Source organism: Rattus norvegicus, chromosome 10 (assembly GCF_036323735.1).
Source record: "Rattus norvegicus strain BN/NHsdMcwi chromosome 10, GRCr8, whole genome shotgun sequence".
NCBI lineage: Eukaryota > Metazoa > Chordata > Mammalia > Rodentia > Muridae > Rattus > Rattus norvegicus.
The window spans coordinates 47,456,807-47,480,225 of record NC_086028.1 but is presented as its reverse complement, the minus strand read 5'-3'; the positions used below and the strand labels follow the sequence as shown (position 1 = coordinate 47,480,225).

Genomic DNA, 23,419 nt, shown 5'->3' with positions numbered 1-23,419 from the left:
AGGGGTGAGCCAGAGGGAAAAGAGAAGCAGGTGAAAATACCTCATAGGTGAGCCACCATCTAGAAATAGGCAATAGAAGGGGAAAGGTCAATGAGACACCCAAGAAACCAAGGGACGCAGTTTCCTGTGGGAGACAGTGATCACGTGATCAACACTAATAATGAGTAAGACGGTCAGGGCTGGACGTAGTGACACTGATGAATGGCTACAGTGCAGTGATGGAGAAGAAAACCTGACTATGTTAAGAGGAAATCAGAAGGCATCAGGACACAGACAACTCTTCCAAAGTGCCTGGCTTTAGGGACGAGAACTTGCCCATGGTTTCCTAGCATCTTGCCACCTCTTGGCATAGAGTCAATGTGTAACAAGTCCCTCAAGGAATATGAAAATTTTTAGTTCTTCAAACCAAGTAAGAAACCCAAACAAAAGTCAGGGTTAGAGGCATACACCTTTAATCCTAGCTTTCAAGAGGCAGGGACGATGTTATCTCAGAATTAGAGACCAGCCTGGTCTACACAGCAAGTTTCAGGCCAGCCAAGACTATGTGAGATCCTGTCTCAAGTAGGGGATAGGGAAAGAAGAGAAGAAACCCAGATACAGAGCTTAACACATCCCACCCCATGTGCTCTGAGCCTGAGTGGACAGCCTACAGGGACAGGACTTCCTCTTGTTCCCTACCCTGCAGCACAGTTAGCCTCATTCCTTTCTCTCTAATCTAGGAACAGGAGCCTGCAGGCAAGTGCTCTCCTCTCCCATTCAGCTCTACTTTTGTGTCAATTATGAACCTATCACCTTAAAAAAATTCAAAACAGTACTTAAGTCATTTAAACAAGATAACCTACTTCAAACCCACAGCATTACAATAGCCACTGACTCCCCAAAATGGACAATTTGCCCTCCCCCAATGTAGGTTCTTTGCCTTAAGAAACATCAAGCAATGGAAACGTTTGTAGAGAAAACCCAATGTCTAGAAAAGTCAAGTTTCCTACCTGACATAATATCTTCTGCTAATTCCTTTTCTCTTTCAATTTTCCCCTCTAGAGTTGAAATGCAGAATTCATAGCCAGCCAGGGCAAACTCCTGTCTGGAAACAAGTATCAGTAGTCAATCAGCTCTGCTCACCTTAGACTCCTCCTCCCCTGTTTTTACAGCTCTGCTCTGAGCATTATCAACAGGGGGAAGTTTGCATTTCCGGCTGTCAATCTGAACTACTCTAGAGTCTGTTTTTAAGTCATTGATTTAAGGGAAATTAATGGATGGTACCAACATTTTCATGACTGTATAGCCATTAGTCTTCCTGTGTTTCCATATGGCAAACCCTGTTTTTATTTTTTATTTTTCCCTACGGAAATCAAAATACTAGTTAGAGCACACGAAGGCCTGAAATACACTGCTAGCGCCTGAGGCAAACTCAGGAGATACACGGGCACCCAGACTGATGCTGGATAGCTTCCAAACACATGCAGAGGGACATGGAGAAACTCCTGTAAATCCAGGTCCTGCTCTTCATGTAGGCTCTATCTTTTTGCCATAACCAACATTATAAAGCTCATGCCTTCTCTACTGCTTTGCCAGAGGGGATGTGATGACCCACTGTTCTACTTCATCCTCGGAACAAAGCATCTTCTTCCTTCTCCAGTTCCAAACCTTGGCAGAAGAGATGTCTCCAGCCCCAGGCAAGGGAGGCTGCCAACAAATGCTGCCAGAATAAAAGGCCTTATCTCAACGTTTTTCCTCCAAAACCAGGGCCTCACACATGCTAGTAAGAACCCTCAGTCAGCATCTCTAAGCCCTATAACCTGGCCATGTGTTCTCTTATCTCATACATCTCTTGATAAAACACGAAAAAAGCAGAGGAACTTAGGTAGTAATTATTACTAATGGATACTGTAAAAAGCTTTTGGCTTTGAATGTCTTATTTCTCAGCAAATATTTGCTTTGAGCTTCTACCTGTCAAAGGCCTTGTGACATCATTAACATCTAGTCCTGCATGACATTACTCTCAAGAGTGACCCCGGGGTTGGGGATTTAGCTCAGTGGTAGAGCGCTTGCCTGGGAAGCGCAAGGCCCTGGGTTCGGTCCCCAGCTCCGGAAAAAAAAAAAAAAAAAAAAAAGAGTGACCCCAGCTGCAATGTTCTCTGGCACCAGCCAAACTTCAAGTTCAAGATTTAAATCAAGAGCTATGTTGTGTTTTGTGTCTGTAATACAGGATAGGGTTGAGCCCTATCTCAAAAAGGAGACTTGAAGTCAGAGACCCACAGAAGACCCAGCCTATCTAGCGCCCAATCAAAACGCAGGAAACTAAGTAGGTGCTGAAGAAAACACCATTGTTGACTAGAACAGGGGCCAGGGTTGGGAATCTCTTAGCCTCAAAGCGTAACTTTTTTCAACAGCATCCAGCGTAGTGTCATCAAATCTCTGGCATTAACTTTTGCAGCAGCTAAAAATCTAAAGGAAACCATTCTCTCCCTAAACCCACTGCCCAAACAGACATTCCCAATTTATATATCATGTGCTCCCCCTTTGATTCTACCTAGAGATTAAAAGGAAGGGAAGGCCATGCCAACTAAGGTGAGGGAACAGCTGAGACAACACCTTCAGATTGGCTTCAGAGGCAAACGCAGGGCCTTTTCTTGACTGATGACTGCTATAAGTGGTGCCCACATCTGGTGGCCATGAGGGGCCAGCCAGTAAGCAGTACTTCATGGCTTCTGCTCTGGTTCCTGCCTCCAGGTTCCTGTTATGACTTCCCTCAGTGCTGTTGTATGACTTAAGAGTTGTAAATAAACCCTTTCCTCCCCAAGTTACTTTTGGGCATGATGTTTTACTACTGCAAAAGAAACCCTAAGACCTGACCTGACCATGTTTTGGGGGCAATGTGGAAGGGCATGTGAACCCTAGGCTGGGAAGGCCGTTCAGAGCTCAGGGCTTAGTGGGCTGTTGTAGGAGATGAAAAGACAAGAATGCTGTAAGGTTGGGGATGAAGGAGGCCTGGCTTGTGAAGTTTGAGGGGAACAAAGATTACCAGGGCCATACATGTGGTGTTTTCGATTAAAAAATCTTGGTTTCTTATCAGCTGGAGCTGAAACATCAGCTGTAATTAACAAGAGACCTGCGCCTCTGAAGAGAAAACCTTTGCTTTGCTGAGACAATCAATGCTCCTTAACTGAAGCTGAGAAACAAAAGTGATTTAATACCAGAATCATTAAGATAAAATATTCTCAGACTATGTCCTAAGGGTCAACACACAGAGGCTGTGGGCCAGAGGGAGCCAAGGCGGCATCTCATGCTGACAGCCAAACTTGAGGATGTGAAAGAGTCACCCAGGTGGTACTGGTTTTAAAGGCATGAGGAGGGGTCACGGGTAGAAGCTGAGGCTGGCCACTCTATGACAGGGTAGAGTCCCTGAAGAGAGTCCAGGCACAATGGTGAAAGTGCAGCTCAGCTGCAGGGGAGACCCCCGCATACTGGAGACTATAGTGTCACAGGACAAATGCCACGGACAGGAGCAAGTGTGGAGTGGAGCTGGCCTGAGCCTGTAAGCCATGTATGCAGTGAAGGAAATCTGGAGAACCAGAGCTGCCCAAGCCCTTTGGAGGGCCTTGAGTCTCAGACATAAGAGCTATTTGTACTTCTGAGAAGAACTGGGCTTTGCTTTAGTCATAGCTGTGCCCTGGTTCTTCCCTCTAAGAATAGAAAGGATATAACTTACTTTGGTTTTACAGAAGCCCACAGCTGGATATTTTAAAGAGACTGAATTTTAAAGTGTTTGATTTTTTTTTTTTAAGGCTGTGGGACTTTTAAAAGTTATATTATGTTTTAGGCTGGGTGTGGTGGCACACATCTTTAATTCCAGCACTCAAAAGGCAGGCAGATAGATCTCTGTGAACTGGAGGCCAGCCTGGTCTTTACAATGAGTACCAGGACAGCTAGGACTATGTAGAGACCTTGTCTCAAAAGAACAAAACAAACAAACAAACAAATAAAACAAGAATAAAAAGCAAGTTATGTTTAATTTTGTGATATTAGTATTAACATCTTGGGGACAAGTGCAAAAGGAAAGGCTAGTGACATGTTTCTGTGTCAAGGTGACAGGGGGTCAATCAAGCTATCTAGTTTTTATCAACGGAACACAAGCTAGAGTCAAAGAGGGACTGTCAGCTGAGGGAATGCCCCATTAGATTAGCCTGTAAGCAAGCCTTTGGGGGACATGTTCTTGACAGATAATGATGTGGTATGACCCCAGGCAAATAGTCCTGGGGTGTATAAGAAAGCAAACTGAGCAAGCTAAGAAAAGCAAGCCAGCAGTCATCATTCCTCCATGGCTTCTGCTTCAGTTCCTGCCTTAACTTTCTACCCTGGCTTCCCAACAGACTGTATCTTATCACAGCAAAAGTCACCTAAGGCAAGGATCCTTAAAGCCTCATGGGTGTTTCTAGCAACATCTAAACTGTCTCTAAAGCTGTTCTTGTCGCTGATAGGTTTCTTCTTCTTCATAAGAATTTAGAGTCAAAAGTTCTGTGGGTGGGTTGGTGTCCCTATCACTCCACTGGGGGGTCCTGCCTGGCTATAGGAGGTGGCCTCTTCAGGTTCCATATCCCCAGTGCTGTGGGTCATAGCTAAGGTCACCCCCATTGATTCTTGGGTACCTCCCTTATCCCAGGTCTCTGTCTTGTCCTGGGGATACTCCTCACTTCCCCACCCCGTCAGTTGAAGACGCATTCTCAAGGACATCTGGCCATCCCTCCTGTCTCTCCCCACATCTGATGCCGACCCCCCATTCCCTTCCCATCCCCTCTCCCACAGGGGAGACCAACTTAAGACCCATCCCATGGGCAAGCACTAATCCCTGACACTTAATGATACTCTATTATGTGTGCAGACAGGAGCATGTTGTCCCGAGAGGCTCTACCCAGCCGCTGGCTCAGACACCCACGGCCAGAGAGTGGACAGAGCTTAGGGACTCTTATAGAAGAACAGAAGAAGGATTCCAGGCACCAAAGGAGAAAAAACGTCCCAGAGAGACCTACAGTCAACTAACCTGGACCCTTGGGGCTCTCAGGGTCTGAACCACCAACCAAAGAACATACATGGGCTGGACCTAGGCTTCTCCATACATATGTAGCAGATGTGCAGCTTGGTCCTGAACATCTGGAATGGGGTCATGTGGGTCCTGAACAACTGGAATGGGAACTATCCCAACACTGTTGCCTGTATGTGGGACATGGTCTTCTGGCTGGGCTGCCTTATCTGGCCTCAGTGGGAGAGAAAGCACCTAGCCTCGAAGAAACTTTAAACACCAGGGTGGGGGGATACCCAGGAGGGCCCCTACCTACCCTAAAGTGAAGGGGAGAAAGGGGGAAGGGATTGTGAGGGGAGGTGACTGGGAGGGGCAGTGATTGAGATGTAAATAGTAAATTTACTTATTTAATAAGCAAATAATAAGTAAAAAATAAAACTAAATTTTTAAAAAATTGTGTCAAAAATTCACAGTAGTACACACCCTTAATCAGGAGTCAGAGACAAGTGTAAGTTTAGGGCCAGCCTGGTCTACATAGTGAGTTCCAGGACACCAGGACAACATGGAGAAGCCCTATCTCAAAAATAAGTGAGTAAATAAATAAAAAGAATTCAAATTTATCTACCATTTTTAAACTAGCACTTCTAGCTTATATATCCAGTGTTGGCTTATAGGAGTGCACTAGGTTCCTCCCAGGGACCTAGCAGGCCTTCAGGTATGGGCTACACAGAAAAAGACTGCTCCACTGTGAGCTCACACTCTTTCCTTGTTCCCACAAGTTCCCAGCCAGTCTCTCTCCCCCTTTCTGCTCTTTTCTGTCTGTCTGAGTGCATGAGAGAGAGAGAGAGAGAGAGAGAGAGAGAGAGAGTGTGTGTGTGTGTGTGTGTGTGTGTGGTGTAACCCGCCTGTCTCTGTCCTCATTTCTCTACACAAGATTTGTCTGCCTGTGGGACTGTCTCTACCCCTTCTCCTGGCCCTCACTCGCCTCTCTTTCCCCCCAGGAAACCCTTGTATTAGATCTACTGCATGGTATAACCGCGCAGGGGCGTACCTTGGCATGAACCCACCAGGTACCCCCTTGTCACACTATATTTTACACAACATCCAGACTTCCCTCTACTACTAACTACAGCCCCTCCAAAGTCCTACCGATGATTATTCCCAAGTGCGCTGAAAACCTTTGAACAACACGAGTAATTCCTTTTATAGCCACTCACGCTGGAATAGTTATGTCAACTAGACATAAGCTAGAGTCATCTGAGAGAAGGACCCTCAGCTGAGAAAATGTTCCATGGGGGGAGCTGCAGACAGCATGCAGGGTATTTTCCTAATTAGTGACTGACACGGCTGGTGCCACCCCTGCACTAGTGGTCTGGGGTGCTACAAGAAAGCAGGCTGAGCTCAGCACCCTCCAAGGCCTCTGCCATCAGCTCCTGCTTCCAGGTTCCTTCCACTCTGAGTTCCTGTCCTGACTTCCTCCTTATAAACAAACAAAATAAACCCTTTCCTCCCCAAGTTGCTTTTGGTCTTAATGTTTTATCACAGCAAAAGAAACCCTAACCAAGACACCAGTTATTTCCAGAATGGAATGAGGAGATAACCCGGAAGTAATTCTCACCATTTCCTCCTCTGCTGGTGGAGTGGCTTCTCTGAGTGAGTGATCCTGAGGTACTTTTTACTGTTCCCTCTGTTTCTAGGAAGAGTTAACTACAGTTCTGACTCTATTTCCCTTCTCATTTCAAGCAAGAATCAAATACTTGATTAACTACCACAGTTCCGTTACAGGGACAAGGGCTGTGTTCCACTTAGGCAAATGGAAACCAAAGGAGGAAACTGGAAAAGGTTGAGGAGCCAACACTTGACGTGTGGTACTTGATTTCTGGAGACCCAGATGTAAACAGGTAAACTAAGATTGTAAAATACCCCAGGTCTGACTTTTCTGCTCCCCCGTCTTCTCCCTGACCAACGCCATACCTACATTCTGAGCATACTCACTTATTCTGAGCAGCGTAGATGTTGGCCAGTTTCAGAGAGATTTCAACTATCGCATTGTCTTCCTGTTGGGATAGTTTAAAAAAAAAAAAAGGAAATTCATGAGAAGTAAAAATTTCTTAGAGTATTTTTAACTTCTATAATGAATTCTGCCTGAAAGCTAGTCTTTCATCTTTTAAAGGAATTAACCAGCTATGAATTCTTTAACAATCATTACTCAGAATTAGTGAAATACTACCTCTTTTGATATAGGTCTGGGGGTGAAACAGCCACCTTTTTGGTCAAAGTACTTATGTGCTGGGCCTGGGGTGAGAGGGCATATCCTGGTTGGTTTTTGGTCAACTAGATACAAGCCACAGTTTTCTGGAAAGACAAAAACTGACATCAGATGAGATTTAGGCAGGTCTGAGGCATTTTCTTGATTAATGACTAATGTGGGAGGGCCCAGCTCACAGCTGAGCGGTGCCACCCCTGGGCAGGTGAGACCGGGTGCTATCAGAAGGCAGGCTGAGTGAGCCACAGGAAGCAAGTCACAAGGTGAGCCAGTAAGCAGCGTTCCTCCATGTCCCGGGTTTCAATTCCTGCTTCCAGACACCTGCCTAGAGTCCCTACCCTGCCTTCCCTCAGTGATGCACCATTACCAAAAAGTCTAAGACGAAATAAACCCTTCCTTCCACAAGTTACCCTTGGTGTCTTATTACAGCAACAGAAACTCTATGACAGGGAGTTTTTCATTATAACCTGCTTTGACGAGGGGCAGTACCAGCTGACGTCCTTACCTGCTTCATGCCTCCTCCAAGCAGGTAGCTCATTGTAGCTTTAAAAAGTTGTTCTGCCTAAAAGCATAAAGGTTCTCTTTAAACCATCTACACATGACTCTTAATTTAGGTACCAATTTAATATGAGTGTGCACATACACATGCAAACACGCATGCATGTATCCATTGAGGAGCACTGATATTTTTATAAAGGGACCAAAAGCTGAGGACCTCACATCCTCTGTACATCTTAAAGTACCCTATGGTGAGTGAAAACTAACTTCAACAGAACCAACGGGGCAGAGTGCAAACTGTTCCTAATATATACCCCCTCAACTAAGTTGTTTAAATACCCTCAATTTTTGAATCAACCTTCCTTAGCGAGCTACAATCATAGCATGAACTTAAATTCTGGCTAACAGTAAGAGGCAGAGAGAACATCAGAACCCTTTAAGACATTTTATAAGGTTGTCTCCTGCACTCCGATCTCTCCTGTGGGCTGGAGGTGAGTCAGCTCACTCACGCAGACGGAGACGTATCTTAATATGAAGAGAAGCCTGATCTGCTCTAGTCTTTGGTATACGTGTGGGCTGATCGATTAAGAAGAAACACACCTGTGCCTTCAGCCACTGTATCTTGGGGACCTTTTAGAGGGAGTAACATACCCTCACATTTAGTTCCCTTGAGGCATCACCAATCAAGACATTACAAAGTGATTGACTTACGTTTTCAAGCTGCCCTCGTATAAAAGCCAAGTTGGCCATCTGAAAGCAAATTATAAATGGCTGTTCAGTTCAGAGTGCTGGTTTACACAGATTTTTAAAACTTTTAAGTGGAAGATTCTCCCGTTTTCACAATCTTTAAAAAAAAAAAATTCAAAACAGAGAAAACGTCACCCGTTAATCTGCTAGACGCAGCAGAGCACGGCAATAGTGAAAGAGGCACACGGTTTATTTTATATATTCTGTTAAAAGCAAACTAGAAACCCAGATCATCACTGAAAAGTACGGAGATGCTCGCTTCTTTATGGTTTGAAATTCTAAGTGACCCTACAGAGGGTACAAAAATTAAACCAAGAGAAACTCAGAAACAAATACCTTCGGGACATCATGAAAGCCAGGCAGATAAAGCTGCTAGATCCCTTTCTCAGCACCCACCCTTCTCAACAGCTCAGACTGGTTAGAGGAGTTACCAAGTCATAAGTGTACGTGATGGCCTTCTTGTTGTCACTCTCATACGCAAGGCGAAGAGCGTCATGCAAAATCAGCTCGGCTGCTTCTGGCTCATCTTTCATGATGCTCAACTAGAGAGAGAGGACAGAGGGAACAGTAAATGAAAGGTAAAGAAAAAGGTGCACTCTACAGAGTAGACACATCACAAAATGTGTGAGGAAATCATTCATTCATTGAATCTCGACTACGTCCAGATACCTCGTCCACTGAGATGACAGGGAGACTAGTTTCCCTTGCCATCTAGGTGTGCTCACAAAACAAGGTTTTAACTAACGGATCAGACAGAAGGAATGCGAGCCATCTTTACTTTCTTTTTCCTCCAGAGACTCCTGACCCACAGAGATCCACCTGCCTCTGCCTCCTGCGTGTGGCAATTAAAGGCTAGTGCCACCACGCCTGGCACCGTGCTTACATGAAAGCTGTTTGCCTTCCATCTACTTCTTCTCTTCCTGAGGATTACAGGGAATCAGGTAGGACAAGTAGGTGTAATCAAAACTCATGAAAAGAGGAAGAAAAACAACACAGAGGAATGACAAAGGAAACCATGTTCAAGAAAATGAGAGTAAAAGGAGGTAAGATGACTGAGGAGTTAACCATGTAACAAAGTGGACGGAAGAATGACCCCAAGAGTCACGGGTAAAGCCCCATAGGCTGAAAAGAATGGTTCTTCAGGAGACAGGCAAGGAGGGTGGAGAGAGGGCGTGCGCTGAATCCCAGCTACTGCCACAGGAGGATGAGACAGCTGGCTTTGATCACTTCCAGTCCTGCAGCCCCTGACAGAGCTTTGTGTTTTCTCAGATACAAGGAGAAGTCACTCAGCTGTCACACAAGAAGGCACTACACTGATTTACATTTTCAAACCATCACTCAGTTTGCTGCATGGACGGCAGTTGGGGCAAGAGAACAGGACCTGTGTGAGAAAATCTAGGAAAATAGAGGGGAAGGGTGGTGGTGGGGGTGATTTGAGAAGTGTTCTGGATTTGACAGCAATTGTGTTCATTACTGTGTAACTGGGAATTATCAACAACACATTTAAGAACCATTATATTTTCCCTTTTTTTTTCTTTTGAGGCAGGGTTTCTCTGTGTAACAGAGTCTTAACTGTCCTGGACTTGCTTTGTAAACCAAGCTGGCCTCAAACACACAGAGATCTGCCTGAGGAACCACTATGGTTTTTTTTTTAGGCTTAATTTTTTAGGGGGTAAAAAGAAGACTGTTAAAGACACATTTTGGGGAAGGAATTTAAGAAAAAGTGCTTAGAGGAGGGCACGCTAAATCTGAGACATAACTAGAGCCTTGCAATAGAGACAGCATGTCAGTGACACACTGCAGTCTGTGAACACAAATTTGGACGTTGTTGGCATTAAGTCGATATCGAACCCGTTGGAAGAAATTAAATAAACCTGGAGGGAATAAAAGGATGTGGAGAAACAGATTTAGACGTGAACCAAGAGGCATAAATGATACTAAATTGCATTTTCGGGACGTCATACATATTCTATGCACAAAATGTTATTTCGGCTTGGATGTTAACTGATTAAAGCCACCCCCGCAAAACATCCTCAATCAATACATTTGGACAAAATAAATAAGGAAACTGTGAGGGTGCCGTCTCCACCTGCACTCACAACTGCAGCGGTTTTGCTGCAGGATTCGCCCTGGACCAGTCTGGATGCATCCCAACTTTCCACCCCGGGCCAATACATCCAGGCCTCGGGAAGCGGAGCGGAGAGCGCGCACGCCCGATCGATCCTCTCACCTTGGCTCGCTTCAGCAGCTGGATGATCTCTGCCTCCGCCTCGTCTGTCGCGTCCTCTCCCGGCTGCTCCTCTGCCGCCGCGGTTCGCGAGAACCAGGCGAGCGCTGCGAGAAGCGGCTCAGAGGTCACCGGGACCGGCCCGTGCCCGCGCCCCCGCCCCCGCCCCCGCCGGGCCGGCCCCGCCCGGAGCGCTCCGCTCACCTGCCAACAGCGGCAGCACTCGGTGCCCCCGCGCCGGCGCGCCTCGGGTCCGCAGCCGCTCCGCGCCCGGACCCGCGTCACCGGCCCGCTCCGGCAGTAGGCGCGCAGTACAGCCCCCGCACCGCCGGCCCGCGGCCCGCAGCAGGGTTCGACCCAGACGCCAGCGAAGCAGCCGGAACATGCCGACGCGTCCTCACAGCTCCACTAGCCGCGGCTGGCCCGGGACGCCCCGCCTGTCCGCATGCGCGATGACGCGTGATGACGTCACGCCGCCTCGCCCCGCCTTCGGCCTGCCGCGCGCAAAGAGTTCGCAGCCCACGGGAAGAGAAGTCGTGCGGCGTGCTATGGCGGTCACGCTCCCGGAGGTCGTGGAGGAGCTCCTGAGCGAGATAGCCGCCGCTGTGCGGGACAGCGCGAGAAGTATGGCCCGCGAACTTTTATTCTTATCCTGTATAGCTCTGTCCCTGAAGCCTGTGCTCGTTAAATCGCTAAACTAGAGGACTTTGAATGACTAGACGTCAGATCCCTGAGTGCGAGCCGGTGTGCGGGAACCCCGGGTACTTGAAGAGAGCCACTGGGTATACCCAAGGAGTGGGCGAGGGCAGGGATGCGGAATGGCAGATGCCTAGACAATTTTGAGTTACTCGGAATCATTATCCACAATCCGTGATGCAAAGCTTAAAAAAAACACTCTTGTTTACTTTGTTTAGTAAACATATTTTACTAAAAACATTCTAGGGATGCAAAACCTTTAAAGAAATCTGCAAGTTGAAAAGTACTTCTTTCCTCTACCTGTAGAGGTCGCCCTATGCCTGTCTCCAACAAAATGACTAAACAAGGATGATCTTTGCTTACCAGCCAGAGTAGGAGGAGCTACCAATGGGGGAAACTAGTAATGAGGATCTACTGCGTAGCTCAGCTAATAGAGGGCTTGTCTAGCATGTATAGAGCTACCGTGGATTCCCCGCCGCCGCCTAAGACTGAGCACATGGCTGTAATCTCCGCACTTGGAAAGTGGAGACAAAAGAAGGGAAAGTTCAAGGTCAACCCTCAGCTACGAAATACTAGGCCAGACTGGGCTACTGGAGACTATCTGAAAAAGGGAGACGGGGATGAGGGGAGAAGGCTTTTGGAGTGTAGACTAGTTAGAAGTACTCTTCCAAAAATAGCCTCTCTAAATGATAGTCAAATTAGAGCTCAAGACTGCTACTGCCCATTCATTGTGCTCTGTGAAAGGGTTGGCGTTACCGCTTTAACAGAACAAGAAAAATAAGCAAACGAATGGTCTCAATTTGGCCTTTTACGTATGTGTAAAAGATTCAGCCAACCAGGTATTCAAACATGTTTTGATTTCTAAAAGTTGTGGGTTGTCAGTCTGTTGTGAGCTCTTGCATGCAGAATTTGACCGCAGATGTTCTGAGATGTTTACAGAACACTTGCTAGAACGGGGCTGTTGGTGGGTTAATACATATGCCAACAACTGAAGGGGACCCCGAGCTCAGAAACAGACTCTTGTGTTTACTTTTTAGTAGGACACTTTTCAATATTGGTTCTGAGTACTCCTTCCTAATCCCTGATCTTCCTTGGTAACCTTGCAGAATATAAGTACAGGTTGCACATATATGGTTTAAACTAGTTGGTACTGAGCTATGTAGGAAGCTTTGATTTCCTTTCCTGGGTTACTTGGTTTCCCTGAATTATAACCATCTTGGCTTACTTAGTTTTCTACATATGTATTTTTACTTGAACTTCAAATTTTTTCACCACTATCATGGGCCTCCACTCAAAATGTTAAGGTAAAAAAAGACATTTTATCAGTTACATTTTCGTAAAGAAATCTGCCTAGAGCCTGCCGACTTGCCTAGTATGGACTCGCTGGTGTCCGGTCGGGCTACTGCTATCTTCCTTCAGTGTTAAAGGCTTGGGAATTCTCTTTTCCCATTTTGGGTCTTGAGTTTAGCATTTCCTACAATTTACTTTCCTCTTGTTTATCCACTTGTGTATTGTTACCTGTCTTAGTTTATGCAGTACGTACTTGAGTAGGTTCCTGACGAAGGCATGAACTGTACTTTTGAGGCTTTGAATGTCTGAAAAAGGTTTTTCTACTCTCACAGTTAAAAGGTATTGTCTCATGTTGGGAAGAACATTTCTTCAGACATCTGAAAACATTGTTCCATAATCATCTAGCATTTTGCATCTAACTCTGGTGCTGAATTTTGTCTGTGGCTTTTTTTCCCCTCTGGGTATTTGAATTGTCCCTAAGTATCCATGGTTGTCCATATTGCCAACGTACAAGTTCCTTTGGCAGGATGGCACGTGATCCAGACTCACCTTCCTTTGTACTCTAACATGCTAGGTAGGTAGAAGACGTCCTGGGTTGCTTAGGGAAAATGAGAGAAGAATGGCATGTTTAGTAGAGACTCAGAATTTTCCAGGGCTGGTAGTACTGGTTTCAGTTTGGTTTTGTTCGGCCTTTTCATAGTCCAGGCTGGCCTTGAGCTCCCTGTGCTCGTGCCTTAGGCTTCCGAGTGTCACAGTTACAGGCACGTACCTGCCTTTCCATTTCTTTTTAAACATTCCATGGGTGTTTTGCCTGCATGTGTATCAGTGTACCATGTGGGTGCAGTGCCCTCCTAGGCCAGAAGATGGCACCAGATCCCCTTGGACTGGAAAGTGAGCCAGCTGTTGGGAGTTGCGGGCAGGGGGAATGAACTGCTGAGCCGTGGCCCCGCCCCTCAGTTCTTATCTCCTCTTAGTTGAGTCCAAAGATGTTGGTCCCACGTGTATGGAGAGCCAGTTATATCTTCTTTATGACCATGATTCTCAAGCTTCTGATAAGATTTTGTTCGAGTTTCATTTTTACTCCTGGATGGATGTATGTCTGCATGTGTCCACGTGTGAGGGAGCCCCAGAGGCCAGAAGAGGCCCTGTGGAGCTTGCAGTACAGAAGTGAAGAGCTACCCAGTATGGGTGCTAGAAACGAAACTCCAGCTGACCGAGAGCGGCCACCTAGCAGGTGCATCATCTCCCCAGCCCCTGGTTTAGTTTTCCACTCTACCATGTGGCTCTATTAACTTACTTCATAGACGTTTGGTTTTTCTTCCTAGTATTCCCGTCATTTGGCTATAGAATGTCCTTTGTTGTCCCTAAGTGATTTGTCTCCTATATTTAACCTTTCTGTCCCTGCCTCAGCTTCTTGGGAACTTCCTTTAACTGTGTCTTTCAGATTTTCTATGTGGTCCGTCTGGAAAGTTACATTCCACTTTTGTGTTTGATCCAGTGTAGTTTAGCTGTTGTTTCCCCTGCCTCTTCATCCTTGGGAACTAACAGTTCTTTAAGTAAGTAAATACTCCTCTTACTGCTGTTTCAGTTGGGAAAGAAGCACACTTGGATATGTAGGTTCTGTGTACATCTTACATGGTGATTTGGAATAGTTGTTATAAGATCTTCATGTTTGCATTCACTGCTCTAACATGATTAACCCTCCTGTTCCCTCCTTACAGTTCCCGACGAGCTTCTCTTATCGTAAGTATGGTTTCTTGTTTGATCTATAACAAAAAAAGCTATACACTTTTAAGAGCCAGATCCTTTCAGTTTATTCCTTGGTTTGTAAAAGTAGAAGAGGGCTGGAGATAAGACTCGCTCCTACTCCAGAGGAACAGAGTCCCATTCAAAAGGCTCATTACCACCTATACCTCAGCTCTGGAGGATCGGGTACAGCTTCTGGCATCTGTGGGCCCTGCAAACACTTGGTGCACAGACCTGCATGTAGCGAACATCTATATACACACACTTTTTTAAAAGTTTAAAATGGGGGGGGGTCAGGGGCACACTTTTAATTACAGCACTTGGAAGGTAGAAGCATGAGGTCTAGGAGTTCAAGGTCATCCTCAGCTACACAAAAGCCTAATATCCCTCTCTGACCTCCATGGGCACCTGAACACACAGTGCACTTACATATACTCAGACGTATGTACTTACACATAAAACAAATCTTTTTAGAAATAAGTTAATGACTAGAAAATAGGAAAATAATAAAAGAGTGCAAATAACCAAAAAACTTTTGGGGGAAATGATTAATATTACTAATAATCATAAAATACAACTTAAAATATAATTTTGTCTATAAAACTAGCAATCCAGGGAAAAAATGCTAACAGGAATATGAAGAAATGGATAAGTAATACCTCGCTAGAGATGTCAATTGGGAGATAGCGTAGTATCTCGGGCTGCTGTGACCAAGGCAACTTATAAAAGAAAACATTTAATTTCTGACCTTCTTATGAGTCCTTGACCAGCATGGCAGCAAGCAGGCAGACGTTCAAGATGCTAGAGAAGCAGCCGAGAGCTTACATCTGATCCACAAGCACAAGTCAGGGAGAGAGAGGTAACTGGGAGTGGCATTGAGAAACGTTGAAGTTCACCTCCAGTGACACACCTCCTCCAAGAAGGTCATACTTCCTAATCATTCCCAAACAGTTCCCCCAACTGTGGATCAAACATTCAAATACAGGAGCCCATGGGGGCCATTCTCAATTCAAACCACGACATCTGGCAATGGCAATATGGCTTTAAAGCATACCTATTCTTTGAGCTGGATATTCTTACAAGAATGTCACCCAAGGAGGTAACTGTGATGTTCGGAAAGGCTTTACAATGAGCAGATTCACCCAGTACTGAGTAGGGCAACACAACAAATTGGAAATAATCTACTTAAAAGTAGTTTAATGAAAGTAAAAATGATTCATTTTTACAATAGAGCTATTTTTATAGCCATCAAAAGTAATAAAAAAAATTTCATGTGTTTGAGAGATGTTTATAGAAGTCATGAAGGAGACAAAGCCATTTTTAAATTAATTGAAGTTAACCGTGGTTATCTCTGATTAAGAGGCTCTTCAGCAAATCCCTATTTTTGTTCACTAAATCGATCTTTATGTATTGGTGTAAAGAATTCGAAAGCATTCTTCAGTTCTTCCAGTACTGTTGTGTACGAGACTAGATTCTGGGAAAATGAGGCAGTGCACATGTTATACTTCAGACTTTAAAAGCAGTGTCATCTGTGCATGGGCACATATGTACATGTGTGTACATACAGTCACTCCATGAGTAATAAGAAACAAAAACTTTAGCAGGAAAGAAACCAGTAAGTAGTATGAGGTCGTGCTGCGGTTGCAGCCCAGAGGCAGGGTGTGTGCTGAATGAGGAGACCCTGGGCTCACTCTGCAGTGCAAGACAGAGCGAGGGAAGAGGGAGCCCAGACTGAGGAAGGGATGAGTAAATGCTTGCCAGAGAGATAGAAAGGAACGAAGTGTCTGGGAGCTCTTTAATCAAGTATGAAGAAAGCTTTTTTTTTTTTTTTTCCGGAGCTGGGGACCGAACCCAGGCCTTGCGCTTGCTAGGCAAGCGCTCTACCACTGAGCTAAATCCAACCCTGAAGAAAGCTTTTTTTAAGCTGTAATAGTATAGTCTTATTTTAAAACAACAGAATTTCTGAAATAAGTGAGCGAGATGTTAATTAACACATATTCTGGGGAGCAAATGAATCCATGGATTTGGTTTCATTGATTGGTTGTTTTTTCCTAATTTTTTGTTTTATGTGTATGGATGTTTTGTTAGCATGTTTGTCTGTGCACCACACGCATGCAGTGCCCACGGAGGCTAGACACAGACATTGGATCTCCTGGAACTGGAGTTACAGACGGTGGGGAGCCGCCACGTGAGTCCTGAGAATCAAACTCTGGTCCTCAAGAAGAGCAACGAGTGCTTGAACCTCGGAGCCATCCTCTCCTACCCAAGCCCGTGGGTTTTGTTAATATTTTTCCCAAATTTAAAGTTTGTTTTCTGTTTTAAGGGTAGGGTTGGCTGGAAAGGTAGCTCAGTTGTAAACTGTTTGTTGTGCAAGCACAGAAGCCTGAGTTCGATCCCAGTGCCATGTACCACTTACAAGAAGCCAGCTCTGGCCTGTGCTCAAAATCTCAGCTCTAGCCTTATGGCAGCTTGCAGGCTGGTTAGCAACCCTGTGTAAAAGAAGTGGATGGCACTCGAGGAGCAGCACACACATGGAGGTGCAGGGCTGAGGATCAGTGGTAGAGTGCTTGCCTACCATGCAGGAGGCCTCAGGTCCAGTCTCCATCACACACACAAAAAGAGGACAGTAAACCTCGTGTCAAGTTCTTGAGGTGACTCCGAATCGGCCCTCCTAATCCAGTGTCTTTATTCCCTAGGCTGAAGTTTGTGTTTGGGTCATCAGCCATCCAAGCCTTGGACCTAGTTGATCGAGAGTCAGTCACTTTAATCTCATCACCCAGCGGGAGGCGTGTTTACCAGGTAGAAGTCTAGAGGTGGGGATAATCAAAACAGAAGCCCTTAGGACATAATCTATTCACAGTCTCTCTAGAAGCCCACGACCAACATGAAGTGTGTACTGAGCTTTGTGACCCAACTTAGTAATGTTAATGTATCATAATTTAAAGGTTTGTATTTATTTTCCATTGACAGAAGCTATATATGACAATACAAAATGACATCTTGATACCATATAGCTTCACGCTGTTGACATATCCAGCTACCTCAAAAAACCTTGTACGCTTCCTTTTCTGTGATAAGAGCACTCCCTTAGAGATTCTCAAGAGTGTGACACATTGTTAGTTACTGTAGCCAGTAACTCTCCCAAGCTTCTGACCCCTCTGGCTATCTCCCCGAGCCCCTCCCTCCACCCCTGAATGCTGGTAGCCACCATCCTGTAAGTTGAACTGTTTTAGATTTCACATACAGGGACATGTAATATTGACATTACTGTGCCAGGCTTGTACGTCACATAGTATCTCCAGGCACTTTAGAAATGAAAGATAAATACGCCTGTTCGATTGGACCAGTAGCACTAAAAGAACTAACAGTGGTGTGGACAGGCTCTTTTCTCAAGTCTGATGGAGCACACCAGCCTTGGCTCTCTTGTTGATCATAGGGTTACATGGCCCCCATACCTTTATTAGCATTTCCATCTTTCTTGTTCATGATCTCCTGTTTACAGGGAAAAGTCAATGTTTCTTGAGGCCATATGATTAGAATAATCTCATGAGCATCGGTCTTTCAAAGCTGTCGTCAAGAACTATTCTTGAGGAGTCAGACTCCTGGGCTCAGGAGGTCCGTACAGACCTCAGTTTGCCCCTTGGCGCTTAGAGTAGCTTTGTGAGGTGATGGCCTCTAACCATACTCTGGATTGTTTCCATGTTACTGGTTACTCTCTCCAGAAGCAAAGCAAAGTATTTCTTTTGCAAGACACTGATACACAAAGGGTAAAGTAACATCACATTTGGCTACCCCACTTGCCAGACTTGAACCTGCAACTAGAAAAATGACTCTATAAACAGTGTGCCAGCGTAAGCACCTGCTCCCAGGTCAGCTGTGTGAGACAGTGGTGAGTGTGCCCACGGTTGAGGGAAGGGCATCTTAGAAAGGACACAGAATTTTCAAATATGTGCTTGGCTCACAATGGTTAAGAAAGACGCATCAGTGGGTAGGAAATCTTCTTATTGTTTAAATTCTAGCTTGTAGTGAACTTGTCAGAGCTGAGACCAAGACAGTGACTCTTATTAAAAGAAGGAACCAGTTCTCATAGTGGATTTATAGATGGACAATCAGTTGGAGCTACTAAGTTTCTTTCTTGTGTTATCTTTTTGTATTTTATATACTTAGAATATCCAAGTCTTAGAACCCTCCAGTCTTCCCCATGTTTCTTCACTGCAGAATTCTGGTGTCAGGGCTGGGGAGAAGGCTCAGCAGTCCTGTGGAGGATCCAGGTTCAGTCCCATTGTGCACAGGGCAGCTCACAACTGCCTGTGACTCTGGGATCTGGCGCCCTCTTCTGGCCTCTGTGGGCACCAGGCACACACGTGTCACACATACACATAGGCAAACACTCTTATATATAAAATAAAAATAATATAAATGCGTTTAAAAGTGTCAGGGTAAAAGAGTTTTTTGGTCACAGCTCCATAACTGTCATAGTACTTGACCAGAGCAGGCAGACTTCTAGCTGCCCCTCACCTATGTGACCTGGCTACCAGCTAAAATGTTAAACGTCTTGTTTAAAACTATTTTAATGATATTTATGAATATGACTTTCTATTTTTTTTTTTTAAAAAAAGATGTATTTGGTTTTTTTCTTTTATGTGAGTGCACTGTCACTGTCTTCAGACACACCAGAAGAGGGCATCAGATCCCATCACAGATGGTTGTGAGCCACCATGTGGTTGCTGGGAATAGAACTCAGGACCTCTGAAGAGCAGTCTGTGCTTTTAACTGCTAAGCCATCTCTCCAGCCCTGAATCTGACTTTCGTAATGATTGTCTGTCACGTCCTTTATTATATTGTGTTGCTTTATCATAAAAACGTACCCCAGATACGGGGCTGTCAGCTCTGGTGTGGAATGAGACAGAAACCTCAGCCTCATATCAGTCTTACCGTGTACCGTACAGTAATACAGTAAGAATCGGCCTTGGTTCTTGGTTGTGTACGATGATAAATGCTGAGTCAGACACTGCCTTGGTACCCAGCTCGTAACCATTCCGTGAGTCAATCTTTAATCCGTAGTTCAACCCAATATTTTCACTGTCCTCCGGGTATGAAGTGTAATTATTTAAAGCCATCCCTTTGTTACTGCACATCCTAGGAGGCAGACGTGGGTCCAGTCCTAACGTCCTCACTCAGCAATCCCGGTTCCCAAGCAGCCCTCCTGTAGAACCTAGAAAACATGGCATGCTACAAGTTTAACGTTTCTGTTCAGCTGCTCTCATTCTATGAACTAACATGGCTCATAGGCCCAGTCTGTACCAGCACAAGAACTGTAAACCTCTGTTTTTTAGAAAGATGCAGGAGATTTATAAATGTAGCCCCCTGCCGGGCAGTAGCCTAGGGGCCTACAGTCCTTAGAAGGTTGTACCTGTGAAACGGGGCCATCTTATAAGTTCCTCATAGTCACTGCAGACTTCCTACTGGTGAGAGTCCTGTGAATCCAGTCCTGGTCTTGAGTGTGTTCTTTCCTGTTTCTTTTTTTAAAATCTCAGTTAAGGAGGGGGAATGAGAGGGGGCACATTCCAGGCCATGCTATGATGTGGGGAAGAACTCGGAGCAGTTCCTGTAAGAGAGGGTCCTTCTTCCACTGAATTAATTACCCTTAAGGTCAATTTCCAGTTCTCAACATGTCTAGCTCAGATTTTTGCCTGATTATTGGGTTCATTAGTAGTCAACTAGATAAGGAAGAAGCACATCAGAGCATTTCCTGTCTTTTAGAGTATCTACCGCCCCAGGCATTTGACCAGTTTACTTTGAATCTCAGACAGCCTTGGAAAGGGTAAGGCATGGGAACCTCTAGAGTTTATCCCTGTCTCTAAATCACCAGGCTTTGATTCAACATAATCCAGGAGGAAGCATTGTGACAAATCCAGGACCTGTAGACCCCTGGAGGCTTTGCTTGCTTAAGGCTAAATCTAGAGAGAAAAGACAGGGGAGTCAAGTAAAGGAAGAACTTTAAAGGTCTCTCTCGGTAGTCTGGAGAGACGGTGCTTACCCACATCGCCACTGTGTGCTGGTGAGTTGGCTTCACTCTGATTAAGTGGGAAGCGGTCAGCACTAATGTCCACCGCACTGTTGAGACTCACTAGGGAAATTGTATTGATGGTCAGTGGTGTGTGTGTCATGTTCTTAACACAGCAAGCCTTGGGATAGGAATGTGTAAGAGGTGGTTTTTAATACCTGCTATCAATTAGGTCTCTACCACTATGGTGACTATCTGGCAGACATCACTGTAAAGAAGAGTAGGTTCATATTGGCTAACAGTTTCAGAGGTCTCCAACCATGGTCACCGGGCCCTGTTGTATTGGCCTATGGTAGCTCCGTACATTACAGTAGGAACAGGAGGCTGAGAAACTCTCTTCACCCCACACTGAGGAAGCAAAGGCAGGACAAGAAGAGGTTAGAATCCCAGTGTCTCCTGGAAAGGCATCCCCCAGCAACTTAACTCCCTCGAACTGTATCCTACCTCCTAAAGGTCGGCCCTTCCCTGCATGTGCCAGGACATAGCAACCAAGCTTCTAACACGTGCCTTTGGGGACATTCAGAATCCAACAGGAAATGCTGGGCTGCTGGGTGGAAGGAGTGGTTTCTCCGCAAACTGGTCCATTCACATCAGACAAACCTTTGTTCCTGGTACTCCGAGTGTCACCAAGGGTGTTTGCTGTACTGAGCCTCTCACCAACAGCCAAGTCCCTGTCCTTCCAGTGCTGGATGAATAGGCAGGTGTGAACTCGCCTGGTTCTGAGACCTCTGTCCTGAGCAGCTGGGCCAGCCCCTTCCCAAGGCTCTGTCTATCCTCCCACGCCAGTGCATCCCGAGCTTCTCACACCCTTCTGCTTTCATCTGAGGGCTGCCCTGCCTCTGCCTCCCCACGCCCTTGATCCATTTCATAATCTCCGGGATTGTAACAGGTCACAGCAGCTTTAGAAATGTCTAATGCCATGGGTCGAGGGGCCCACGATAAAATGTGCACAAGGCTTTCCTGCCTTCCATTTTAGCTCTGCAGGCTGAGACCTGTGCATCACATGGAACAAAGTCACCATGCGGAAGGCTGAAATAGACTCTTCTACTCTCCAAAGTCCTGGGAAGCTGAGGAGATGAGTTTGCACACTTCAGAGAGCCAACTTGTGTCTCCTTTCGTATAAACCCACTGCAGATCCTCCGTGATGTCCGTAGGCGACTCTGACACACTGAATGGATTGTCGGGAAGTTGTACCAGGAGCAAACTAACGCTGTCCTGTTCCTCCCAGGTGCTAGGGAGTTCTGGCACAACGTACACGTGTCTGGCTTCCTGCCACTACTGCTCGTGCCCAGCATTCTCCTTCTCAGTGTTAAGGAAGAGTGACAGCCTGCTGGTAAGAGTGGCCTCTCTCTCACCACTGCACACAAGTTGGGAGAGAAGAGGCTAGCCTCATTTCAGACTTTAAGAGACATATTTTTGGGAGGTGGGAGCTTACTCAGAATGGGCATTTCCCTCAATGGTGGAAGAAATTGTGGTTTATTGCCTTTGTCTTAGTCACCTCCTGGACTCCTAAAACACAGTGTCATTTTTGGTATCACTCTCCTGCTTTTTTATTTAAAAGGTCACAGATGAGGTAGTGGGGGCAGTGAGGTAATCTTGGGAATGAGTGCTGGGGAAGGAGACGGCCCAGCAAAGAGAACTAAATAAAAGGTGCACCCACCCCACACCCTCTCCTAAGGACAGCCTGGCCTCACCCTCACCCCACGTGCAGCAGGAACGCTCCACCCAGGCTTTGTGAGCCCATCAGACTCCAGAGCATCAAGTAAGGACAGCACCCATCTGCACATCCCTAGTTCAAAGGGAAAGAAACGCATCCTCCTCCTCTCCTGAGAGCAGGTGGTTAGTCTTAGTCTTGCCAGAGTAGAGAACAACAAAGTCTCCCTCGTTCCTACTTTTTGTATACTAGTAGCAACTTAAAATCTTAGGAGTTTGGTGCCAACTTGAGCATCTGTATTCATTCATACACACACACATACATGCATGCATACATACACACACATACATGCCACTAACCACTACTAAGGTACATTTCACCTGTAGAATGACAGGATTGTACTGTGGTCCTCTCAGGATCAATGTTGTGTTCTCTAACATAGGTCTGACAGGGTCATCTCCCCACATGTGTGTATATGTGAGAATTTCCCCTACTCCTCCTTCACCCCAGAAGGTAGCCAGGCTTCCAGTGAAGTCGTGGTTCTGCACATTCATTACAGTGAAGGTTGAAGCTGCTGGGTAGCTATTAGAGTCGCATGAGCTCACTGGGGAGGAACACTGAGCCAGTACAGTGCCTCAAGGACCGTCAGCCATTGCTGTAACCACACTCCGAAGGCCAGGATGAAACCATGGCAGTTTCCCTCTCCTCCTCACATGTGATGGTGAGGTCTTGGGTAGACTGGCCAAACATGATCCTGCTTGTCCCTAACAGGTCTGTATCTCGTGTTTCAGTGTAAGCATCTTCTGGCAATTTATCTTAGTCAGCTTCTGAGGAACTGCCAGCAGCTCAGTGTGTCTGACAAGCAACTGACAGACCTGTTATTGATGGAGAGGACACAAGAAGCATAAAAGATGTGGCTGGAACATGGACTTCCAAGACAGAAGCCTAGCAGGAAATATTTCACATCTTCAACGCACAAGGTGGAGGAATGGGATGCACTTCCAGACTTGTGACTGTCACTTTGCCCTCACAGGCTGCAGAGGGTGTGTGCGGTTAAGAGCCCTCTATGATCTTAATATCAACCAGCCTCTGAGCCCCACAGGTAGAAATCTCCCTGAGTAGAATTAAATAGTGTTGACTCAAATAAAGCCTGAGCCATGTTGTGCCTGCAAGTGGATCAGTTATTGAAGCGCTAGTGATGTTTAGAG

At 45.8% G+C, this 23,419-nt stretch overlaps 2 protein-coding genes across 12 annotated transcripts in view; one reads left to right on the top strand and one right to left on the bottom strand.

Annotated features, from left to right (window-relative positions):
* Nucleotides 1-11,183, bottom strand: part of Ttc19 (tetratricopeptide repeat domain 19) — a 27,881-nt gene extending 16,698 nt beyond the window's left edge. For 2 of the 5 annotated variants that reach the window (XM_063269901.1, XM_039086899.2), the window contains exons 1-6: nt 10,963-11,143; nt 10,762-10,865; nt 8,963-9,073; nt 8,496-8,534; nt 7,792-7,848; nt 7,016-7,077 (exon numbers count right to left, since the gene is read on the bottom strand). In XM_063269901.1, coding sequence (XP_063125971.1) covers nt 7,016-7,077; nt 7,792-7,848; nt 8,496-8,534; nt 8,963-9,073; nt 10,762-10,865; nt 10,963-11,143 — 554 coding nt within the window. Of the gene's footprint in view, nt 1-989; nt 1,085-7,015; nt 7,078-7,791; nt 7,849-8,495; nt 8,535-8,962; nt 9,074-10,761; nt 10,866-10,962 lie in introns of all 5 variants that reach the window. The other 3 variants (NM_001415772.1, XM_039086898.2, NM_001109644.2) reach the window with 3 other exon arrangements.
* Nucleotides 11,142-23,383, top strand: Zswim7 (zinc finger, SWIM-type containing 7). 7 transcript variants are annotated; one of them, XR_010055147.1, is made up of 5 exons: nt 11,142-11,382; nt 14,466-14,487; nt 16,579-16,761; nt 17,187-17,289; nt 21,786-21,818. XR_010055147.1 is itself a non-coding variant. In NM_001163492.1 (5 exons), the coding sequence occupies exons 1-5, from the start codon at nt 11,307-11,309 to the stop codon at nt 23,117-23,119; spliced, it is 423 nt and encodes a 140-aa protein (NP_001156964.1). In that variant the 5' UTR covers nt 11,292-11,306; the 3' UTR covers nt 23,120-23,383. The 7 variants fall into 7 exon arrangements, 4 of the variants coding, with proteins under 4 accessions (XP_038941349.1, XP_038941347.1, XP_063124695.1 ...); NM_001163492.1 differs by lacking the exon at nt 16,579-16,761 and adding an exon at nt 23,003-23,383 and having other exon boundaries at nt 11,292-11,382; nt 21,786-21,890; XR_010055149.1 differs by lacking the exons at nt 16,579-16,761; nt 17,187-17,289 and adding an exon at nt 23,003-23,026 and having other exon boundaries at nt 21,786-21,890.
* The last annotated feature ends 36 nt before the right edge of the window (nt 23,384-23,419 follow it).